Genomic DNA, 22055 nt, shown 5'->3' with positions numbered 1-22055 from the left:
CATGACTGAACAGGACATGTAGGTAAACCCTACCTCTTAAATTAAATTGTAGAGAAATTTTTTGGTTTAGAAAACAGCTCAGTCTCAAAATCATTCCTTTACTAATGGAGAATTATAAATGAATCATGGATTCAAAATAAAGTGATTATGTAAGTACTATATAAAAGGCATAGCTACAGTGAAATAACAACCAGGGGCATCCTAGCACAAGTACCTTATATGGTGCTCAGTATTTCAGGGGATTCTTTGGGCCAGCCTGTGAAGTAGAGGAGTGACAGGGCTAGAGCTGCTGGAGGTGACAGAGAGGAGGTGACCACTGGATCACCCACGGGCTGGACCCAGACAACCGAGCTCCTTAGCCCTCTCACTTGTCCTGAGCAAAGTAGGAAGATACATTCTGCCTGCTGTGCCCATACTCACTACTGTTCCAAGCACATGGCCTTGAGAGACCAATGAGCTATTGAGAACATCTGGACAGTGTACATGACTGAACCCAGTTGAGGCCTCTGTATAAGCCTTTAAGAACCTGGTGCAGGAAATCGACTTAGCTTGCAGCTGTCCCAGACCCGCCTCAATCACTGCTTCAGTTCTTAGAGCCGAAAGCTCATTTGTCCAGCCACCTATCTGGGCTGCCTTGTTCTTGGGTCTCTCCTGGCCCTCTGTGTATCTGGATCATTTTAGAATTTCTTGGCAGAACTCCTGAGGTTGTGACCCGATAGCTTTGAGATGACTTGCCTGAGATTGTACATTAGTAGTAGATGGTGCAACACGACCTCAATTCCCACTAGTTTCTCTAATTCGAGAATGCCAAGCTTGTCCTTAATTTCATAGGAGAGTTCATTATGCTTTCATGAGAAGAGAACATCACTTCCTGATGTAACTGATATGGACACCTTCGCCAAGCCTGCCTCTTTGCTTTCCACTTTTTTTTTCTAATTCATGTTAACATTCCTTAGTCATTACTACTAAGTTATTACTAGCTAAACTTAGTTATTACTACTGTGAGTGTTGAACCTGTGGCTGGGGACTTCAACCTTACTTCTTTTTTCTTCTGTCATGGTAATGCACAAAAAGGCTTAACAAAGTGTATGTATTTTTAAACATAATAATGTGTGGGCCTCCTTGGTGGTGCAAGGGGTTAAGTCTCAGCACTATGAGGCTATTGGTAGCCATGCAGCACGAGTTTGATCGTCTAGCCAGGGAGCTACCCACAAGGCACAGCAGACCTCTCCTGTGTTGCCTGCTGCTCCCCTCAGCAGTGTATTTCAGTCAGTCCATCTGTTCTGCTACCCACTCTGTTCTGGTGAATTCTCTCACCCCCCCACACCTCTGACCTACACCCCAGTTCTTGTATACATACATAAATAAAAAAAATAATAAATTCAGTGATGTGTTAAGGAATATGCCAAAGGGAACTATTCCATATCATTGCAAAGAAAAACAATGCTGGACAAATGAGCTTTTGGCCCTAAGGTAGGAGGGACGGCTGTGGAGCTGTGGGAAGTGACACCAGAGGGACTTACCTTGGTTTATTCCCAAGTATTTGTTTTTTGTTTCAATAATAAAAGGGATGGTTTTCTTGATTTCTTCTTCAGATTTATTGTTTGTGTATAGGAAAGCTACTGATTTTTGCATGTTGGTTTTATATCCTGCCACTTTACTACACTGATTGATGAGTTGAATTAGTTTTTCTGTGGAGTTTTTGGGGTTCTCTATGTATATTATCATATCATCTACGAATAGTGATAGTTTAACTTCTTCCTTCCCTATTTGGATTCCTTGTATGTCTTTCTTTTGTCTTATTGCTCTGGCACAAGGATGGTTCAACATCCAAAAATCAATGTTATCCAACACATCAACAGAAAGAAATATAAAAACTGTATGATAATATCCATAGATGCTGAGAAAGCTTTCGACAAAGGGACTTACCTTGGGAGTAACATGAAGTTCAGTCTGTCGGCTCTGTCCCTCTCTGCCTTGTACAGCTGTGTCCTTTCCTCCACCAGATGCTCCAGGTTTCGGGAATACAGCTGCAGACGTCGGATCAAGGTGTCCATGTAACTTTCATTCTTTTGGTCATGAAAAAGGCTGTGGGTAGTACAGATCATGAGCTCGTCTCCTTATTAAGAAAAGGTGAACGTCCATTGAAACAATGGCAAACGATGGACAGGTCGTCAAACCAAAAGGGGCAATAAATATAACATAGGATTTAGCATCAGGAAAAAAAATAAAATAGAAATTAGAAGAAAAGTGAATGTCAGAAAGGCGGTAGTCAACGCAGGTAAGGAGGAGGAAATGAAAAGAAAAAAAAAAAACCAACAGTGTGACCTTCCTGGAGGGCCGACGGGAAAATGCGCCCTAAGCACCAAGGCTGCACTTCAGCTCTGGCGTAAGAATTATCCAGGGGAGGGCCTTCCTTGGTGGCGCAGCGGTTGAGCGCTGGGTTGCGAAGCTGCCCGCAGCCTCTGCAGCGCCGGTTCGATCCCCCGCCGCCAGCGAGGGTCCCACATGGCACGCAGACCTCTCCTGCCGCCTGCTGCTCCCCTCAGCAGTGTACTTTGTCAATCTGCCTGCTCTGCTCTCCGCTCTGACTCTGGTGAATTCTCTCACCCTCCCACGCTTCTGACTGTACCAAGTGCTTGTATAAATAAATAAATCTTAAAAAAAAAAAAAGAATTATCCAGGGGAAACAATCACGAATGCAGTGAAGAAAGCACAACATCTTATACAGTAGTGGACATGTGAAATGTGCAAATCACCTAGCTGTGCAACCAAAAAGGAGTTAAAATACTCTGGCAGGATGGAACATTCACATATCATTCAATACAAATGAAAAGAGCCAAATACACAAAAGTGTAGAAGTGAATAAGTCAGTTTATAAACTAGCAAAAATTAATCTCGATTTTTTTTTTTTTTGAAAACTGGTGGTGCTCTATGGGAAATACAAGGTGTTTCCTCTTGCTTGCATATTTACGTTTTCTAAAATTTTAATAATCATTGGCAATAAAGGGAAAATCCTAAAAAATAATAATAAAAAGGCTCTAGAAGTGATCAGCGCACAAGAGGAATGCCATGCAAGCAGAGCCCAGCCTCCTGTTAGCTTGTGAGGACAGAGCCAGGTCCTAGAGCAAAAAGCCTGTCTCTGGATGAGTTCATTATATGAAGGAGGCTCCAAGGCCGGCTTTCCAAGCCACAGGAAGCACAAGGGTCGCTGTGAGGTGGGTGGGAGGCACACTGATGGAGTACAGGCTTGGGCTCATCGTTCGTCCATACACTTCATTATGACAACAAGAAGCTGCTGAGAACACACTTCCATTGCAATGCCCTGGGGTGAGAGGACGTTGGTTAAAAAGTCACACATTGCTGAGTCCTATTGCGAACCCATGTGATGGAAGCAGCTAGGTTTGGGATTAAGAAAAATAATTTTTTAACAAGTTCCCTGGGAGATTCTTATGGAAAATACTTGGGTAGCGTATTCTTGGTAGGAAGGCTGAGGGAGCAGGTGGATTCTCTCATGATAAGCTGGTTCCACTGCAACAGTTCTCTCAACCTTGGCTGCACAGTCACCTGCGGTGCCATGGCAGCTCCTGATGTCACCTGCATAGAGGTCAATAGCATCGACTCTCCAGGACAGGACGTGGGTATTGTATTTGAAATTCTCCCCAAGTGACCTCAACGTACAGCCAAGTTTGAGAATCACCCTGTCAAAGGCTGAGCATCAGGCCAGTTTATCCTCGTGCATCTACATTTCACCCGGTGCATCTACATTTCACCCGCACACATTCGATCCCATCTGCTCTGACTAGCAGGTCTGTGAAAGGATGAGAGACGGGCAGAAATGACATTGCTTATTGTTTCCTGCTCCTTTCCTGCAAGTGACGGTGAAGATTGCCACTCAGCAACAGCCCTCTCGCTCATCTGAAGCCCTGGGCTTCAGCCCTCTGAGGCATCTGGACTGTGGACTGAAGGAGAGCTACAGACAGAGCTGGAAGGGATGCAGAGGTCATCTTGTCCAATTTAATGCCCTCCAACCCACCTCACAGCGACACGTGTGCTTCCTGTGGGCTGGAAAGCCGGAGCCCCTGCTCGGAGCCCCTTTGGTCTAATGAACTCATCCAGAGTCAGGCTTTTTGCCCTAGGATCTGGCTTTGTCATTACAAGCTAACAGGAGGCTGGGCTCTGCTTGCACAGCATTCCTCTTGTGCGCTGATCACTTCTAGAAGTGAAAGTTTTGCTGGTTTCCCTCGTCTCAAAACAGTCTATATCCTCACGACCTGCACAAGTATCAGTTTCCAACACACTTATGATCAGAATTTAAGTTTTAATCACGAAAATTTTGTCCTTGAATATTTTAACTTTCAAGTGATTATTTCCCTGAAAAAAGGTCTATTAGTCACCATAACATCTTTACTCCCTTGAGACAGGTCTGGCAAACAGCAAACACTGTCAATCTGTTTTTCAGATGCCACCGAATGTCAGTCGTCATGAGAAGAATCTGAAATTAGTGAGGAAAGGCAAGAATCTCAACAATACCCGGATATCTTGGCCAGAGTGTTCTCGATTTTCTTGAAATCTGGTCTCTTTTCTGGATCTTCCTCCCAGCAGTTCTTTACAAGGAGATACACCTGGAAGACAGAGGGGCAGATTAGCTTAGTGGCTGGCTCCTCTTCTTATTCTCTTCCATGGTGGCTGTAACTAAGGCATGGAATATCTTCAAGCTTCTCAGCTGTGACAATGAGGATGCACTCACCCAGCCCCTCCAGTATATCAGCATGTGCACTTCCATGTCCAGACCATCCTGTGGGCCCTGCATTAATCGAAGAGGTGGTGCGATTTGGAAGAGGCTAGGTCTATGGTGAAGACAAAATGCCTAATAGCCTTTTGCAGTGTGTATGTTGGAGAGAGCAAGAACCAGCTGGGACCGGGAATAGGAGGCAAGTGATGCCGAGAGCTGTAGGCAGGTCCACTTTGGCCGACAGCAGGATAAGCCCATGGAACCTTTACCACATTTCTTATGCTCAGGTGCCGCCCAGGAGATTGTGATATAACTAGGTTGTGAAGACACCTCAGTAAGATGCTCGGATTTAGAAAATAAAAGTATAGGGCACTCAGTTGAACTTCAATTTCAGATAAACCACAAACATGACCACAGATAATGAGATGCTTTCCCTGTCTCTTTTCTTTGCCTTAATGGATTGTTCCCAGGAAGCTCTGGGACAGCGTCGCAACCGTCGATGGCCTATTTCACCACTAGAGGGTGCTCCTGCCTCGGTAAAGGATCTGCCGATGCTGGAGCGGAAAAGGGACAGCACCACCCAGAGGGCTGATCTGCACAGCCCAGGCCTGGCCTTTCAGGCCTTGCTAGGCCCTCTAGTTCTCGGCTTATATATATATATATATTTTTTTTTTAAGGTTTATTTTTTTTGAGCATTTTATTTTACATATTTTTACATCATTTTTAATTTTTGCACAATGTATGCATTTTTCATCTTGGTTATAGTCCCCCGTACAATTCCCACCCACCTTGTTTCCATCCTACTCCCTCCTCCTCACCCCACCCTCCACCCCCAGTGTGTCTCTGGTTTATAGTTGCTTGTTGATTTTGATTTTTACTTTATTATAATTAGTCCTTTTCCTGGTCCCTTATTTAGAAGGAAATGCAAATGGCCAACAGGCATATGAAACAATGTTCAACATCACTTGTAATCAGGAAATGCAAATCAAAACTACCATGAGATACCATCTCACACCCGTGAGACCTGCACATATTTAAAAATCTAGCTACAACAACTGTTGGCGAGGTTGTGGAGAAAAAGGAATGCAGTGGGTTGATAATGAGCCCCAAAGGTAAGAAGTGTCCTCATCCTAGGAACCTGTGAAAAGGGGCTTTGTAGTGATTAAGTGAGGCATCTTGAGATGGGGAGATTATTCTGGATTATCTTGGTGGGCCCGAATACCATCACACTTATCCCTCTATAGGAGGGTGGTAGAGGGAGATGAGACAGAAGAGAAGGGAGTGTGTTCACAGAGGCCCAGAGTGGACTGTTGTGCTATAAGCCAAGGGATGTCAATAGCTGCCAGAAACTTCTGGAAAAAGCAAGGGTTGAATTCTCCCTTCAGTCTCTGGAGGAAACATCACCTTGCTGACCGACATTCCTTTCAGACTTCTGGTCTCCAGAACTATAAACGATTATATTTCTGTTATTTTAATGCATCAAGTTTGTGGTATGTTACACCAGCAACTCAAAGACACTCAGAGAGAACGAACTCACCTCCAGCTCTTTTTCCTCTGCTGTTTCCAGGAACAGGTCTGGGCGGAAGGGCTTCAGTCCATTGGCATGTTCCACTCTGAAAAGCTTCTCTGATGGGATGAGGGGGGTTCACATTAAAAGAAAGCGTGAAGGAAATGTTGGCAGTGGCCTGACTTGGAATTGGTTCTCTTACCCAACAGGAACATTGTGGGGGTCTAGGTCAGCACCCAACAGGTGGATGTTGAACAAATGAACGAGCCACCAGCTGAGGGGGGGCTCCCTCCCTGGTTACCTTAAGCTCAGGTTCCGCTCCCTTGACCCAGGCTCCAGCCGGAACCGGCCCATATCCCTCAGCCACCCCATCCCAGAGCCAGCACCAAGTGCTCAGTCAGCAGGGGCTGAATGGATAGAATGAACACCACCCTCCCCACCCAGAGGACACTTTGTTTCCAGGGCCCTCTAACTTTCACACCATCATCTGACCCTTCCAACCCCCGGTGAAGAGGTCCCGCAGTTAAGTCACTAATTTTGCAGAGGAGGCGACTGAGAGGTGGGCATGACAGACCCAGATCTCAGTGGCCTTGCAGGCAGGTTGGCAGATGCATGGTGGGACGCCTCTCACCTTTCTCATCTCGGCAGCTCTGCGTGTAGAAGGTTTCTCTCCGCAAGATAATCTCCTGAGCGATGATCCCGTAGCTGTATACGTCACCCTTTTGAGAGACGCTGGCATGGCGGAGGTGCTCTGGGGCCATCCACAGGTCTGTGTTCAGCATGGAGATTGCAAGTGGGGGCGGTGAGCTTCCAACCTGTACTTGGGCTCTTAAGTCCCTACCCCAAGTGCCCTGGACTGCAGAGGCCTGGGATTTACATGGCCCCCATTTGGGAGGCCTCTGGCCTCATGCTGGAGCCAAGAAGCACAATGCACACTTGCCTTCCAAGCAGATGGCATCATGCTAAGGTTTGGATAAGGTCATAATACAATGACATCCCTAAAAGTGCTAGAACCCTAGTCCCCAAACTCTCAAGGTCTAGTTGGAATCGGGCCTGGTGTACGGGAAGTACTCAGTGACTATTCGTGGAATGAATGCAGTAGAATATGAGAGGCTGGGGACGCAAGAGCTGAGGAGACATACAGCACAAACTTATGAAAAGCTCTGGATATAAAAAATGTACTCACATATCTTTGTAATAGGAAATAATATATTTTTAATGTAATATTAAAACGTGACTATGTAATATAAAACACGCTTTGTATTATAGAATTACATTTCTATATCTTTAAATTTATATTCTATATCTGTATTTACTTAAAGTATTATATACACAGAAGGAAAATAAAGGCAGCAATTAAAACAAAGATAGTCGTGGAAAGTTCCCAGATGTGACACCATGGCAGCCTCCCAGTCAGCTATTGTCCACAGATGGGTTTTCTCTGATTCCCACAATTTTCTCTGCTTCCTGTACTGCACACAATTTACTCACACTTTCCTGCTGCCCTGCCACTCCCTCTGCTTCCACCTAGTCCAGTACACAGTTCCTGAGTCCTGTGTTTGGATTTGGACAACTATCACCTGTCTTATGTAATAACCACAGGGCAGACAGTTGATTTTCTTCCAACCCTTGCAATTTTCCAAGGTCGTCAAGGTCCTGGTAAGCTTTTTGGGATTTTTACCTTCTACAGTTTCACTGAAATAACTTTGTGTTGTAAGGAATAGTGTATGTTTTTGATGAGATACATTTTCCTCATTTGTTTTTCTATCCACATGTCCACTCCTGTTTTGAGTTTCTGTCCTGTGAACCATGTGACTAGGGATTCGTGTGCAACTACTCTTTCAGATTTGGGGTCTTAAGAAAGGAAAGTAAAATTACCTAGGCTAAAATTTCAGGTAGCCAATAGCTAGTGGATACTGCTAGTGGGTGGTGTTCAGGATGGTTGGATTTGACCTTCAGTTCATCTAATTTCATATGGTGGGAAGTCATCCTTCTGAGGAGGGAGATTTGTTCCACTATGTGACCAACCAAACTTGGCACACAGTAGGTCTTCAACAAGCATGTACTGAGTTGTACTCTGCTTGACATGACTGGAGAAATAGGGGCAGAATGTAACTTTCTTTTATGAAGGGAAAATTAGCGGCCTGCAAAGTAAATGAGGAGCAGAGTTTAGTGTTTGGGTCTGGGGCATGGGGCAGCTGAGTACTAGATGGCTGAGGCTGCTTAACCCTGAAGTACAGAGAGGACAGGTAAATGTTCAACATGAGAAGTCCTTTCCCTTTCACAAATTCCTTTTCTTTCTGTTACTAAGAAATTTACTGCTGTTGCCTCTGAGGCTCCAAGTGTTTATTTTTGGATCAATCCCACCATTTCCTGAGCACTTTAAGTGGCCAGGAGAGAAAATGATCTAAAAAGTGGAAAAGCAGTAAGACATTCATACATTACAGACCTTTTTTGTAAGGTAAGATGGAATTGCAGCCAAAATCTGTGATTTTCACCACCATTCGACTGTCCACCACACAGTTCGTGGACTTGAGACGACCATGGACTTCTGTCTTGCTGGAGTGTAGATATGACATGCCCTGCGGTTGTTCAGAGGAAAACAAGGAAAGTAGGTGGTTTTAGTGGTTTCCTAATACCAAGTCTCTGTTTACAGAGCTAGTGTAAAATTATGAGGAGACAGACAGTAGCCCAGCTCTGTGTGAACCAGGCTGGCCAGCCCATCTCCAGTATGCTCTTCAGCTGCGTCAGTGTTTTAATAAATGGAAAGCTGTCTGGAGATTCCTCAACTTACTAAACATAGAGCTTCCATATGATCCAGCAATTCCACTCCTAGGTATTTACCCAAAGGACACAGAAACATCAATTCCAAAGAACACCTGCACCCCTATGTTTATAGCAGCACTATTTACAATAGCTAAGCTTTGGAAACAGCCCAAATGCCCAAAAATAGATGACTGGATCAAGAAGATGTGGTACATATACACCATGGAATATTACTCAGCATTCAAAAAAGATAAACACATGCAATTTGCAGCAACATGGATGGAGCTGGAAGGGATCATGCTCAGAGAAATAAGTCAGAAAGAAAAAGAAAAATACTGGATGGTCTCACTCATAGCAGGAATCTAGAAAACCTAAATAAGGGATCAGGAAAAAGACTATAGCAAAGAAAAAATCAAAATCAACAAGCAACTATAAAACAGAGACACACTACGGGGGGGAGGGGACGGGGAGAGGAAGGATTAGGGCCAAAATAAAGGGGGGGCAATTGTATGGGGAATATAACCAAAAGGAAAATGCATACATTGTACAAAAATGAAAAATGATGTAAGAATTATATAAAATAAAATATTAAAAAAAATGACCTATTATCACGTCACATACACTTTGAGTCACACCATCACACTTTAAGCTAATTGCACTTTAAAAACACCATTAAGGTGTTAATATTTGCCTAAGCACTGCATCTAGTTTTGACACCGAAAGGGAATTGTCTAAAGAATCTGATCAATAACTTTAAGAAGTATGAAGCAAAGGGTAAATCCTTTTTCTTTTAAAGTATTTCTGTTTGACCTGTGACCTTGGGGATCCCTCAGGCGCTCTGTCCACTCAATTCAGATATAGGAATAACATGGCTATGCCTTTTCGAATGAAGGGTCTAGGCTAGATTATTAAAATCTAATCAGTTTCATTCTATTTTGAAGGGGGAAGCCGGTTTGGGGGAGTAGCTTGATGTCTTGTTTTTTGCCTGCTGTGCTTCCCTCTGGCGGCTAGATGCATTATGAACAGACACTGGTTTTCAGCCTCAACCACAGGAGTGAAATGTGGCCCCCCCCAAAATGGTATTGTGTGGTGAAGAAGGATTGACTTTTCTTCATTCTTGAATGAGGTGCTGGTTACTGGCACCCACTTCCTTTTTCTTATTGTGTCTGGGGATATGCAAATTCACTCTTGTCTTGACTTGTGCAAGATCAATGCCCGCTTTTCCCCTTTGCCCTTATAAACATAAGGATACAGTCATTTCCCCTGCACCTTTGCATGATTTTTATTTTCAGCAAAACTGAAAATGTGCCTTCAGTCGGGTGCAGAAAGAATATACTAATAGGGCCTCTCCGGTGGCGCAGCATGTTGAGCACCGCACTGTGAAGCTGTCTGCAGCCTCCACCACACGGGTTCAATTCCCAGCCGGCCAGGGAGATTCCCACATGGCGTGGCAGACCTCTCCTGTCTCGCCCACTGCTCCCCTCAGCAGTGTACTTTGGTCCTTCTGCCTGTTCTGCTCCCCGCTCTGTCTCTGGTGGATTCTCTCACCCTCCTGCGCCTCTGGCCTGTACCCCAGTTCTTGTATAAATAAATTTAAAAAAAAGAATATACTAATAAAAAAGTCACTGTCTAGTGAACATGTAGATTTAGATGAACACGTGAATTGTTTCATGAAATCCTCACACACACCCTGTGACACAGGTGCACTTTCTCATTTTACTGATAAGGAAGCCAGTGCTCAAAGAGGCTGATACCTTGCTGGACTAGCTTCCTGTCAACATCTTTTATATAGGTCTCTTACCTTAGCGATGTCATACAAGACGGAGATCTTAAACTCCCAGTCCATGAATGTTCCATCAGGGTAGGAAATTGTGTCGTTCAAAACTTCCTGGTTGTGGAGAAAGAGAACAGAAGAGGATGATCTGGAGCAAGGTGGGGTGGGTGGAGATGCTGTCATAGCAAACAGTGACCTTTAAATCAGGAGTCCTGGGCTCAGGAGCAACGGGGATCCCATGGCCCTGGCTCCCAGAATGTGTATTTCCTTCCTCTCCTACTTAAGCACTAAAGGTGGCTGCCTCCACAGGCGCCGAGCAGCAGACACCATGTCCCAAATCCAGGACTTCCACCATCAGGAACGAGCAGACGCTCCTGCCTGGAGATGGGCTGGGCTGCCTGTGTCTCCTCAGAGTTCCAGCAGGGCTGGTAAACAGGGAGTTGCTGTCAACAAATCCTTTTGTGCTTTTTGTTTTTGCTCACATGATCAGTTGGACCCACTGGCTTCATACCTGTAAGTTTCTGAAGTCCTCTGTCAATAAGACAGAGTTCGTGCATTTTTGTGTGACCTTTTAAAATTAGAAATATTTTCTACATCAGTGCTAGACCATTCTCTGATTCCTTTCATTTTGATGAGACAGAAATTTTAGAAACCAGTTAGACACCTGGTCAGAGTGTCACGTGGCCTTTTATCCCTACAATGCCCGGTCCACATGCAGACATGGTGTTTCCGGCTCTCTACCATAAGCAGGACATGTCACTCACCTGAGTGATCCTGCACTCCCCCTGGAATGGCCTGTTGTGGGTTGAGGACAGGTAGCATGTGTTGCATCGTGAATCTCAAAGCCAAGGCTGAGCCCAGGCAAACTACAGTCCCCTCCCCGGGGTCATCACTGCAGCTTCTGCCCATGGCAGATCCCATCAGAACCTACTTTTGTGGGTAAACAAAGGAGAAAGTCTCTCCCTAGACAGACTAAGGACAGTCGCTTCCCAGCTTGTCAGTACACAGCCACCTGGGCTAACCTGTGTGGGAGCCGTTGATTCATTCATGTAACAAATATGGATTAAACATCTATCATGTGCCAGGCAGGTACAACAGTGAACAAAAATTATGAGAGGAAAAAGCAGTAATAAACAAGTACAGAAAATGTCAAGTCCTAAGAGAAAGAGTGACTTTAGAGTCTGGCTACTCTGACTCCCTGTAACTCAGCCTGCCCCCCACAGCCCAGCCAGGCATATCTGAATAATGAATGACTTTAACCCTTCTTTGGAAATTATTGTTACAGCACCTGCATTAAAATTAACTCTCCTATTGGCTTACTTCCCCAAACAAGAAACTATTATTAAGTTGTCAGTAAGAGTTTTACTATAAAGAGTGGCTACTTATTAAATAAGCTTAGTTAAAACCCTGTCTCTCTCAAGAGCTATCACTGGTTCAATAGTGAGTTCACATGTCTAGGTCATCGTCTAGGGAGAGATTTTCTCCTTTGTTTCTCCACAAAAGTAGGTTCTGATGGGATCTGCCATAGGCAGAAGCTGTAGTGATGACCCCGGGGAGGGGACTGTAGTTTGCCTGGGCTCAGCCTTGGCTTTGAGATTCACGATGCAACACATACTACCTGTCCTCAACCCACAACAAGCCATCCCGGAGGGAACCCAGGACCACTCAGGTGAGTGATATGTCCTGCTTATGGTAGGGAGCTGGAAACACCGTGTCTGCATGTGGACCAGGCATTGTAGGGATAAAAGGCCGTGTGACACTCTGAGCAGGTAGCTATCTGGTTTCTAAAATTTCTGTCTCATTGGAATGAAATGAATCACAGTATGATTCATTGCTATGTCTAGCATCATGTTTATTATATTCGCATCAGTTTAAGTTATCATTTACAGAATCAATCAAAATGTTCACGGGGCTTGTTCTATTTAAAGATACAGCAGGACTGATGGACAAAGCCTGAGTGATCTATTTTGGAATAAGCAGATGGACCCACCACCTTTTCCTGATCACTCTCTGATGTCATTTCATTGAGTGAGCATCTTAAAATTGCTGCACATATATTTTTCCCTCCCATGGAATCGGTCATTGTTCCTTACCCGGAGGGATCCTCTCTCGCAGTACTCCACCACCCCAAAAATCGTTGAGTCGAGTTTCACCGTGCCATAAAACTTGGTGAGGTTGTAATAGTCGATCTGAAGCAACTAAGAGAACATGTTTATTTACTAAGTCAGAATGTGCCAGCATGAACATGAACATACTAATAAAACACAGAGATTTCAGATCTTTGGGAAGATGCGTTGCTCTTGCTACCTCAGAACATCAGTACCCACTTCTGACTCCAAGCTCTATTATATCATACTCGAGAGTCTTCCTTTTTAGCAAGGGATTTCAATACCAATTTGGCTACTCCAAAACAGTACCTTTTTCTAAAACAGGCCAGTAGATTTACACCAGCAGACTGTACCCTTGAACAGCTCTTGCTAGAATTCTCAACAAGCAGTCACCCATTTCTTGGTCTGAGGGTTTCCTAGACAGCATCCCCAATAATGACCCTGATAATTGGGGTGCTCCCTTACCCCTCTGGGGACACCTCAGCACTTGGGGAACATGGAGTGAATCTATTTATTAATTAAGAGCTTCCAGCAAGGGACACATACCTTGTTCAACTCTATCTTCTGTTTTTCGGTGAAATTGCCATCGTTGTGTTTAAGATCCTTGAGAATCACGCGCTGCAAAGGCAGTTGGGTTGAGGAGACAGTGCACAGTGGAACCTGCCTGCCCGCGGTGAGGTCATGGGCTTGTCTTCCCACTACACTAACTTCCCGAGAGCAGTGACGGTACTTTATTGGTCCTGGAACAGGGTAGGCTCTGGCCTGATGGTTTTCTTAAATTGACTAAATGAGCAAGGAGAGAGAGGGAAGACGGGAGGGCGGGTGGAAGACTCCCACATGGAATTCTCATATTCCCACTGCAGTGAGCCAGAATACGAGGGTTGCTGGACTGCTCTGAATCTCTTTTATAAGTTTCCCTTTCCTTCCTCTTCCACCCCTCCTTAAAAAAAAAAAAAAAATTGTATCTGTTCTTTAATTTGCCCAGGACTGTGAGTTTCTGATGCAGTGCCCTGCCCATCCCTGTGGAAGACTCCAGAACAGCCCCTTGAAGCCACCCGGGTACACAGGCCTCTACTCCCTTCCCCACACAGTCCATGTCAGGAGCCAGATTGCTGATGAGTGAGAGCCCAGGGAGCAGGGGACACCACAGTCACCTTTTTGTCGTACTTGCACTGACGGAGTCGCTGAATTGTATCTCGTCTCTTGTCATCATCGATCTGGTCAAAGGAAAGGTTGGTGATAACAGAAACCACACCTGGTCCAACCCACTGCCTGTCGAGGTTGAAAGGCTCGAGCAGGTGGATGTACCTGCCCTCTCCAGGGAATGCCTTTCTTCCAGGTAACTAACACTCAGGCTTAACACAGGGTTTTCTGTTCTTCCTCTCATGGGTGCTGGTTTTCTACTTTTCTCCCAGTGGCCTGCCTCAGCTGAAGACTTTCTCTACTTCTCCTCCCCTAGCCCCTTGCTATGGGGAATCACTGCCTGTAGATACAGACAGAGGCTCATGGGGAGCCTGCTGTGATCTGAGCTGCTCACTTGCCTGTAGCTAAGTAGCAGTGCAGGCGAGGACATCAGGTGGGGGGCTTACGGGCAGCCACCTTATCAGCTCTGGGTTCAGCCTACAGCTGCCAGTGCATCTGATTTATCCAAAGGAACTGGTAATACGGATTTTTCCATGCCATTTCAAGAGTTTATGTGTTGGCAATTAATTTTAAAAGGTGTTAAACATTCACTGAATCTCTTTCCCCTACCCCTGAAGGAAACTCAAGTCACATGATCCTATTGGGGTGACCCTGTTTGAGGGGGTCCCACTAATTCTTCCTGTGGAAGGGCTGCATCTTCACCTCCTCCTGGCATACTTTGGAATAAAAATTCATGAGAATATGGTGGAGGGAGGGTGTTAGGATTTTCAGCTTCACACTTCGACTGGGTAGAAACCCTGGCCTTGTTCCTGAAATTCTAGCCCTGCTACCTCTCAGGGTTGAGGAGGAGGAGGTGGGTGGACACATCTGGACACAGGCTGTACAGAGTGTCAGCTGTTGGAGGAGCCATAACCCTACTCGCGCGTGCCATCCTGCCCATTTCTTTTTTCTTTTTTTTTTTTTTTTTGTGGGACCCTTGCGGGTGGCCGGGGATCAAACTGGTGCTACAGAGGCTGCAGGCAGCCTCGCAGCCCAGTGTTCAACCGCTGCACCACCAGGGGAGGCCCATCCTGCCCATTTCTTAACCCCTCAGCTCCTCATCAGCAAAGCTCTGATGACAAAGCTCAACTCCAGTGTTCCTGGGGAGGGGGAGGTGGGACAGGGGCTGGCACTGACTGGGGTGAGTGACAGAGAGATGGTGCTGCTGCTGCTATTTCCTGGCAGGGGAAGAACTGGAGCGAACACCAGCAGATTTCTTCAGCAATGAGCAAGATAGGTGAGAGGTGCCTAATACAGACAAATGAGGAGCCATGGTTTAGGGACACTCAGTAAAGCTCCCCTTTCCTACATTCCTCCTAGAACAGGCCTATAATGTGTGCCTTTCTATCCTGGGTCAGATGCAAACAAGGGGAACCCTCTGTCTCAGGGTCCCCTGGAGAGCCTGTTGAGCAGCAAGCTGACATTCAGGGCAATGGTGTGTCCAGGGAGACAGGAAGCTGAGGATGAGCAAACATCTAGGTCCTGGATCTGAAACAGATGATTCCCTGCTTGGCAATTTCCTACGTGTGACTACAACCTGGTTGAATGCTGGCAATGTTAGCAGGTAATCTTAACAGGTAAGGGACGCCTTACCTTGAGGCTCACGTGGTTGGTCTCATTGGTCTCCAGAGGGAAGATGTTTTCGGGAGGAATGTGGGACCATTTTTTCTGACGAAGTTTATTTTCTTTTTTATATCTTCTGAAAAAGAACAGAACCGATAAACAGGTTTATTAGTCATCAAGCCATTCAGTTTCTGAGCACTAGGAGGACTCTCCCTTGATATCCTCTGGTATTTATGTGGTGAGAGAGGTCAGCCCAACACTGGACCCACGTTCTCCAAACTAGTGCGTGCTGGCCACTTGCAGACCCCGTGAATGTTCCTGATATGTTTTATGGTCTTTCTTTTTGTTTCACCTTCTCAGGTCCTTCACTATAACAAAGACTCTGAAGTGATGACACAGAAAGAAAAAATGAAGAAAAAAAGCGGAAAAAATGTAAAACCAATAACCCAGGGAGGCAAAAATGTCAAATTTTCCACAACCAGGCCATCTACCAGACTCCTCAATAAGCCAGCTCCTCTTATGCATCTGTGCCCTTAAAAAAAGGTCTGAAGAGAAATAGGAAAGCACAGAGAAAATGTTATAAGTATCGCAAGATTTAAAGTATCAGAATTTTGTCACTATTTCCCACACAGAGTAGGGATAGAGTTGGAAGCTCAGGCTGTGGAAGATACACACCTTCAAGTCCACAGATACTGTCAAACTTTCCTGTTTTGAGAATTCCTGTTTTCTCCTTATTCTTAGTAACTTTTCCTATGCTGTTTTATGAAGTGGTGTTTAACTGCAACTTTGCACTGTATTTTCTTGATTACTGAAGAGATTATCTTTTCAAATCTTTTATAGAATACATAGAATTGCCTATTCATAATTTTGTCCTTATTTCTGTTGAATTTTCCTTTACTTTTCCTTGTTAACTTACGTGAATTCCTTACATAGTCTGCAAAATAAATCTTTCATCTTTTTATGTGTTGTAAAGAACTTCTTTCCACTTATTGCTTATTTTACCTGTTATATAGAAGGTTTTGATTTCATTTTGCCCATGTTTGTAATTTTTTTTAAAGATTTATTTATTTATTTATACAAGAACTGGGGTACAGGCCAGAGGCATGGGAGGGTGAGAGGATTCACCAGAGACAGAGTGGGGAACAGAACAGGCAGACTGACGAAATACACTGCTGAGGGGAGCAGCGGGCAAGACAGGAGAGGTCTGCTTTCCATGTGGGACCCTCGCCGGCCGGCCGGGGTCGAATCCGTACTGCAGAGGCTGTGGACAGCTTCACAGCATGGCACTCAACTGCCTGCACCACCTGGGGAGGTCCCTCCATGTTTGTAATTTTGCTTCTTTGACTTCTCTTTTTATCTGTGCCTGAGTATCTGAGAAATACTTTCCTAACTTGTGATTGTAAAGCCGTTTTCTGTTCATTTCTTCTAGGTTCAGAAGTTTGATTTTCACATTTAGGTCTTTAATCCATTATGGCTCCACAGGGAATGAACTGTCTCTGTGTATGATTTCAGCTAGAACGCTCTTTTCCCTCTGTCCCAATTGAAAGCCAACTATCCCAACATTTCCCAACTGACTTATCTGAGATGCCACCTCTGTCAGCCCCAAGTTCTCGTGCTCCCTTGTATCTGATTTTAGAATTTATATTCTTCTGCTGACCTGTGTGTATGCCCCTGAGTCTGCATTTGCTTGAGGTGACTTGACAAACTCCTATTCATTTTATGCCTTTCTTAATGTCCCTAAGCAGAAATTTTTATTCTCTTTTTATGCTGCCATCTATCTAGGCATCCCTCACTCTCTGGGGAACACCCAATATCTAGAAGTGGAAGAAGGACAGTGATATGCAGAACCAAGCCCGTGACCAAAGAGAGCACTGTACTTAGGAAGTGGGGGTACTCCAGGGAACACAGGAGGGAAGGTGCTGTGTGTCGATCACCCACACATCAGAGGTCATACTATTCACTCACATCTACATTCTGACTTATCTGATATGCACAATGGCTCCGGCCCTATTCTGGATATTTGGTGCATCTACATCACGTAGACCAGCATGGGACTCATGGGCAGGATGTCTGAGCTCAGGTTTGGCCCTACATACTGCCTGGTGATATGATTCCAAGTCATCCACTGGCTTTCTGGAACTCTCTTTTACCCTTGCTAACTCAGGAGTTTTGGAGTAGATGATATTTGAAGCCTCTTCCAACCAGAACATCATATAATATAGAGACCTTGACAATTCTACCAAGACCACAAAAATGCCATTTCTTTTAAACTTTAAAGGCTGTTATAGGGTAGTCACTATACATAGCTTACTTCATCTCCTCACAACACTTCAGATGAGGGCACTGAAGCTCAGGAATGTGTTTAAGTTGCTAAACAAGCCTGAGACCGCACAACTGGCAAATCACAGAGCTGTGATCTGAGTCGAGCTGTCTCCAGAGCTCTCATCTGTCCACTCGTAATGCCCTGTCAGAGCAGAGCCCTTGGTGTGGATCTCAGCTGTGCCTAGAGGTGTCTTCGTGACCTTAGTTAGGTCTGCCTAGGGGTGTCTTCATGACATACACTACAATCACCAGACACCAGCCTCCCGCCCCACCCTGAAGGAGGGGCACAACAGGACAGAGATGGTACCTTAGCACCAGGAGAGCGATTACCAGGAGCAGGATCATGAATCCTGTGAGGGTGAAGACGGCAATCATCAGGATCTGAGGGCCTGCAGCAGACAAGACAGTGAGAACGCTTCAGTCAAAACCTTCACAGAGTATGTGAGAGACTCCAGTTGTCTATTTTAACTTGAGAAAGGGAAAGAGGGGGAGCACTTTAAAAAATATTTATCTTTTATTAATCTCTTCTCTGGCAATATAAGTCCCATGCCCTTGAGACCCTGAAGAAAATTGGAAAAACGCCCAGGGGAGGTCAGTAACCAAATTTGATGTAACAGAGGAAGAAATTCACACTGAGAGAAATGACTTGACTGAAATGAACACTAGATTAATGCTGACTAGACACATTCAGTTATCTCATATTAATCTATGAACCTTTCTTCCCTCCTCCCATCTTTCCTCTGTCCACAGGAAACATGAGTGAAGAATGGGCCCTATGCATATAGAGTGTATGGTATAGAAAGATGTAGAAACAATCTCCTGGAATGCTAAGAAAAAATCTTGGGAAAGGTGAAATTCCAATTAAATATTTGAGGATGAGTGGTTCTTAGCAGTTGTATGGGGGAGTGACACAATTTCATCAGAGGAAGTAGCATAAATAAGGACCAGTGGCATCCAGTGGCAGGACAGTATTTTAAGCAGAAAAGGCTGAGGTGGTAGGGAAGGGATTTAGGTAGGAGGGAAGATAAAGCAGGAGAAGGAGGTGGGGACATGGTGTCAGTGGTGCTGGATCAAGTCCAAAACTTGACTCATCAGGTCAAGCGGAGCTGCCAATCAAAGTTGCAATGACACAACTGGTTTCTGCTTCATTTGTGAGGCGGTATGGGTTGGACTGGAGGTGGGTGGGAGGCAGGATGGAGAAGAGGTGAGCTGGATGTTGGTTATCATAACCCTGGAGGCAGATGGGGAACCTTGGATGAGAACAGGAAGAAAAAGTGCATTGTCCGTCATTAAAACCTAGGAAGCTTGAAGATGGTTCTAGAGTTAATTTTAAAAGCTTGCTAAAGAAGAGACAGCAACTTAAAAAGCCATTAACAGCAAATCTGAAGTCAGCTCAGGACTGCTTATCATTCAGTATCAGCCTCCCTCTGGGCTTTAGTGAACTGCTCTTGGCTGTTGAATCAAAGCACAGGGCTCATTCTGAAATTTGATTCATGAAGCCAAGCACAGTTAACAGTTTTAACCCAAGTGAGCCCACTCAACCTGGCTGTTTTCTCTAAGTTAGATCAACCTTTTAGTCAGTATCTGTCTGGGATAGAAATATTTCTAGTTTATCATCTTTTTAAAAATGATAAAAAATTTTTGTAGTATTAAGGCAAATGTTAAAAATGTTTAAAAAAAAGTTAAAAAAAAAAAACAGAACTATATCTGCCAGGTTCCTATTACTCAGAGCTACCACTGTTCACATTTTAACATATTTCTTTATAATCTTACATACATTTCTTATAATGTCCTCTACGTTGTTTTACAGTTAGAATCTCATTACATAAAAAGTTGTGTTTTCCTATTACATATCCTAAGTTTTTCCAAGTCATTTACCTTCCTTTAAATTTAATTTAAATTGATCGTAGGATGCTCCATTCATGAATGTATATATTCAAGTCATTTTGTTTGTACCTTTGCATTTTGGGACGTAAATATTTGTCCAACTTTGAACTGTTTCTCCTAAAAATAAACTAGTAACTTGGACTTACTTACTATTCATTGTGGCAAGTCTTGGCCAAGTTCCACATGGACAGGCTGTCCTGAGGCCTTGTTTCCCAGGAGACACTTGGCTGACCCCGCCCACTGATGGTTGGTGTTGCAGAATTGCACTGCAACCACCTCCCCCCAACCATCAAGCTATGCATGGCTTGATGGGTCCTCGTCTTCAGTATGCGGGTAACCATCATTATAACCCAAGTATGTGTCCTATGCAGGAATGAGGGAGACATCAGAGATCAAGCTCAGCTTGATGACATCAAGTATTTGCTAAAATATAGATCCTTTGAGTTTAATTGCAGTAAAATATAAATGGAGTAAGACTACATGACTGTTCATTTTGTCAACCATCAAAGCTATCTTTCTATAGTCATTTATATCAAAAGGTAGTACAAGATATTGTAAACATAGAGCTAAATTAATATAGGGATATTTTCAGTTTTCATCAGCATTATAGTTATCATTCATTTGCTAGGGAAAAATTTCACAATTATAATTCAGACAATAAAAGCAAAACCCACAGGCTATTCCATAAACTGTGCTATTTACTCTCCTTTCCAGAAGCAATTCATTGAGGATATCTTACCCTGGCCTGGGATGTCATTAGGAAGTTTATGATTCTTCCAGATGAATGTGGGTTTGCTATCCGCCCAGATAGTCTTGTTTTCGTGGGTCTCGTACTTTAAAAGACATTCATACTGTGTCAAAGAATAAAAAAGAAGGTAACAGAAAATGACATTTTAGAATGGATTCTAATGAACATTGACTGTCCTGCCCAATGATAGTTGAATCTCACAGTAGGCACCTGGGTGAAATGAGGTAACTGTTAAGCAGCTGGAGCATGGTTGGGATCCCCTTCTTAGCTCACAGCATGAACGTGGATTTAAGCTCCAGGTGGTGGACTAGTTTTCTGTCTTCATTATAACACACTTGGCTAGAAACTGCCTGACATGGATTCTTTAGGCCTTTAGAGTTCAAGTATCTAGTTTACAACTAGTTCAAGTCTCTCAGTTTACAACTGTTAAGACAGAGGCCAAGAGAAAGTAAATGGCTTGTTCCAAGTCACACAAGGAGTGAAGCTCCTGTGTTCCCCATAAGTTGCTATTGAAAATGGTTTCTTGAGAAAATTCACCACAGTGAAAGTTCATTATCCATTTTTATACATGTCAAGAGGTTCTGAAATGATGCTACTTTTTTTTTTTTAGATGAGTTGTTCCTTTGAGTAAAACTGGTTAAATGGTGTTTATCTTAAAGACAAGTCATATGGAGAACACAGGGGGGCAGTGATTTAGTTGATAAATGTTTGGAAGGCAATTTTATTAGACATGTGTGCCAATTCAATGTATATTTTGTTAGTAAATACATGTCACAGGATGACAACATTTTGATTCTATATTTCTTAAGTTCTGTCAACATAATTTTCAAATCTCCTCCATGCCTTTTGCTCTAACACTCATCCCTGTACATGACACTAATTAGGTTTTTTAGATTAAAAGATTTCTTTTTCAAGTAATCTACCAATGGATATTTTAATATATCCTTAAATTACTCTTGCATGTGTTAAGTGAACTTTGTAAAAGACATCTGAAAAGCGGCAATTCTAAATTTACCACCATCCCCTCAGAACATTCTAGACAGAAGCTTTACACTCTCAAAACTTTATTCTTAACTTGAGAGGATACTGAAGATAGGAAATAACTCATACATCTCAATGATGCACACCTCAAGTTTATATGCTATGATGCAATGTGGCTTTAATTACAATAAATGAGTAATTAAATTTTAAAAAGTTGAAGGAAATAATTCCTACTAAGGTGTGAAACAAAGATCTCTACTGAGACATACTCAATGTGGAGTGACTTATCTACAGCGCTATATTTGAAAATCAGTTCCTGATTTCCCCATATTTAGAAGGCATATAGGATAATTGATGGCATTATGGAAACATTCCTATAGATTTGCCTTCAGCGAGAGTAAGTGCACACAACAGCATTCGTCAATGTGAACAGCCACCAAGAGCTGACCAAGGAGCTCACCACATGGACCCATCTCCCTACA

General features: G+C 43.8%; 1 protein-coding gene across 1 annotated transcript in view; it reads right to left on the bottom strand.

Moving 5' to 3' along the window:
• GUCY2C (guanylate cyclase 2C) overlaps positions 1 to 22055 on the bottom strand; it is a gene marked incomplete at both ends in the record, with an annotated part of 57349 nt that overhangs the window by 17106 nt on the left and 18188 nt on the right. Inside the window, 12 exons of the mRNA XM_084254579.1 lie at positions 1930 to 2088; positions 4534 to 4625; positions 6273 to 6361; positions 6874 to 7011; positions 8692 to 8824; positions 10810 to 10896; positions 12876 to 12980; positions 13437 to 13508; positions 14045 to 14107; positions 15666 to 15771; positions 18265 to 18346; positions 20584 to 20695. Coding sequence (XP_084110705.1) covers positions 1930 to 2088; positions 4534 to 4625; positions 6273 to 6361; positions 6874 to 7011; positions 8692 to 8824; positions 10810 to 10896; positions 12876 to 12980; positions 13437 to 13508; positions 14045 to 14107; positions 15666 to 15771; positions 18265 to 18346; positions 20584 to 20695 — 1238 coding nt within the window. The remainder of the gene's footprint in view (positions 1 to 1929; positions 2089 to 4533; positions 4626 to 6272; positions 6362 to 6873; positions 7012 to 8691; positions 8825 to 10809; positions 10897 to 12875; positions 12981 to 13436; positions 13509 to 14044; positions 14108 to 15665; positions 15772 to 18264; positions 18347 to 20583; positions 20696 to 22055) is intronic.

This window comes from Talpa europaea (genome assembly GCF_964194135.1).
Source record: "Talpa europaea genome assembly, chromosome: 15".
Lineage (NCBI taxonomy): Eukaryota > Metazoa > Chordata > Mammalia > Eulipotyphla > Talpidae > Talpa > Talpa europaea.
The sequence above is the reverse complement of the archived record's forward strand: the minus strand, read 5'-3'. Positions and strand labels throughout refer to the sequence as shown.